The 1988-nt window shown below is 31.0% G+C and overlaps 1 protein-coding gene across 1 annotated transcript; it reads left to right on the top strand.

Annotated features, from left to right (window-relative positions):
- The first annotated feature begins 483 nt into the window (after positions 1-483).
- Positions 484-1229, top strand: LOC106445183 (E3 ubiquitin-protein ligase RHA1B). Its single transcript, XM_013886699.3, has one exon. The coding sequence runs from the start codon at positions 607-609 to the stop codon at positions 1099-1101; it is 495 nt and encodes a 164-aa protein (XP_013742153.1). The 5' UTR covers positions 484-606; the 3' UTR covers positions 1102-1229.
- The last annotated feature ends 759 nt before the right edge of the window (positions 1230-1988 follow it).

Genomic DNA, 1988 nt, shown 5'->3' with positions numbered 1-1988 from the left:
CGGATTTGGATCCTTAAAATAAATAAATAAATAATATTAATATATATATAAAATATTAAAAATAATTTAAAAATAAAAAAAAATATATAATGTTTTTAATTATTTCAATGTATAATATTACAAAATTTAAATAAAATTTACATATACTATTATAAAAATGAAAATATATTAAAAAGTTAGTCTTTATATATAGATGTTACTATTTCTAAAATAGTTATTAATAAAACTTATGGATCCGGATATCCGGACTAAAAAATCAAGATATCCGGATCCGGATCCGACTTTGACGGATCCAACATTTTACTATCCGAATCCGAATTCGGTTTCTCCAGATATCCGGATTTTTAGATCGGATCCGGATCGAATCTCAAATCGGATCCGGATCGAATCTCGGATCGGATCCGATCTAGACCTATCATTGTTGATCCATTTCGCAAGTTCCTATTTTTTAGCCGCCGGCTTCAATTATTATACTTTACTTTATTTTCTATTTATGACGTCAAACTCAATTAAAAATCATAGCATCTATATATACAGCAAACAACAGATATTTCATATACTTCTCTGTAAACTCCACATCTCTAGCTTTATCTCTCTCTCTCTCCTATGGGTCTTCCCACAGATTTCAGGGAGCTTCAGATTCCTGGATACGTACTTAAGACTCTTTACGTCATCGGTTTCTTCAGAGACATGGTCGATGCGCTTTGTCCTTACATCGGTTTACCTCAGTTTCTAGACCACGAGATTCCTCGACCGGACCCTTTGGTCCCTATCCAACCGCACAACTCCAGAGCCGTGAGTGTTGCTGACGAGATATGCCCGGTGGTTCGTTTCTCGGATATCCATACCGATCTTGAAGACTGCTGTACGGTGTGTCTCTCTGATTTTGAATCCGATGATGACATTAGGCAGCTTCCGAATTGTCGACACGTGTTTCATCATCTTTGTTTGGACCGTTGGATCGCTGATTGCTGCAAGGTGACGTGTCCGGTTTGTCGGGATAGGTTTCTACCGAGCGAAAGTTACCCGCGGATGGGTTCGGGTCTTGGTTTTGTTTGGTACAATGATGAATCGGAAAGTAACATTGCCAACTTGTCATGATGGGCGTTGATTTTTCAATATCGGCAGTATTGGAGTTTACTGTATGAATTCCACTATAAATGCTATTGTATCTGATCTTGTGTAGATATTTATATCCGATATATATAACATATAAAAAGTAAAAACAACTAGATGGAAACACATAAAATTTTGGTATATTATGAATATAGATGGACTACTAAAAATCTACGCATAGCATATATATTTTTTCTCTTAAATAAAATGTATCATCCATAATCTTGTCTTTAGAATATCCAAAGTATGTGGTTGTGCTCCTTAAACAAACAAAAAAGTCTTTGAAACAAATATATTTATTTTTCAAATCTTATAGAAAAATTGAGAAGTAAATGAATATGATATATATATATATTGAATATGATATATAATAAAGAAAATTAGAATACTAAATTAGAATATCATTTTATTAAACTAATGTTAATTTAATTAACAGTAGCATCAATTATGATATCTGATCTTAAATTATGAATAATTGTATCATTTCAATATAAGTAATTTAAAATAATATCCCTTATTTTTTGTGATGCAAGTTAAGTGATGTAATTCACTCTTTTTGTTTTGTAGTGGATGTTTTTTATTAAATAACAACAAAATTACATTTCACTTAAACTCCTATATTGAAAGCTTTCATATCTTTCATATTTATATTTATTTATTAATATAAAATATTTCAAATCATGTTATTTTATCTTCTTAATTTATGAAAAATCATAAATTCTAATTTCTAATATATAATTTTCAGGAGTGGGTTGGGAGTGATTTTATATTTTTCAGTAAAGAAATGCCATATTAGTATAAACTCTGGGTCCATGACCTACCTTCTATCATGGGAAGTAGCCTAACATGCTCTTCTAAAATCACCGAAACTT

The sequence above is a fragment of the Brassica napus genome, chromosome C9 (genome assembly GCF_020379485.1).
Source record: "Brassica napus cultivar Da-Ae chromosome C9, Da-Ae, whole genome shotgun sequence".
In the NCBI taxonomy this organism is placed as follows: domain Eukaryota; kingdom Viridiplantae; phylum Streptophyta; class Magnoliopsida; order Brassicales; family Brassicaceae; genus Brassica; species Brassica napus.
Note: the sequence above shows the minus strand (reverse complement) of the source record. Positions and strands in the feature narration are given on the sequence as shown.

What these genes read in the sequence shown, in the direction of transcription:
- LOC106445183 (XM_013886699.3), top strand. Translation starts at nt 607, where the DNA reads ATGGGTCTTCCCACAGATTTCAGGGAGCTTCAGATTCCTGGATACGTA.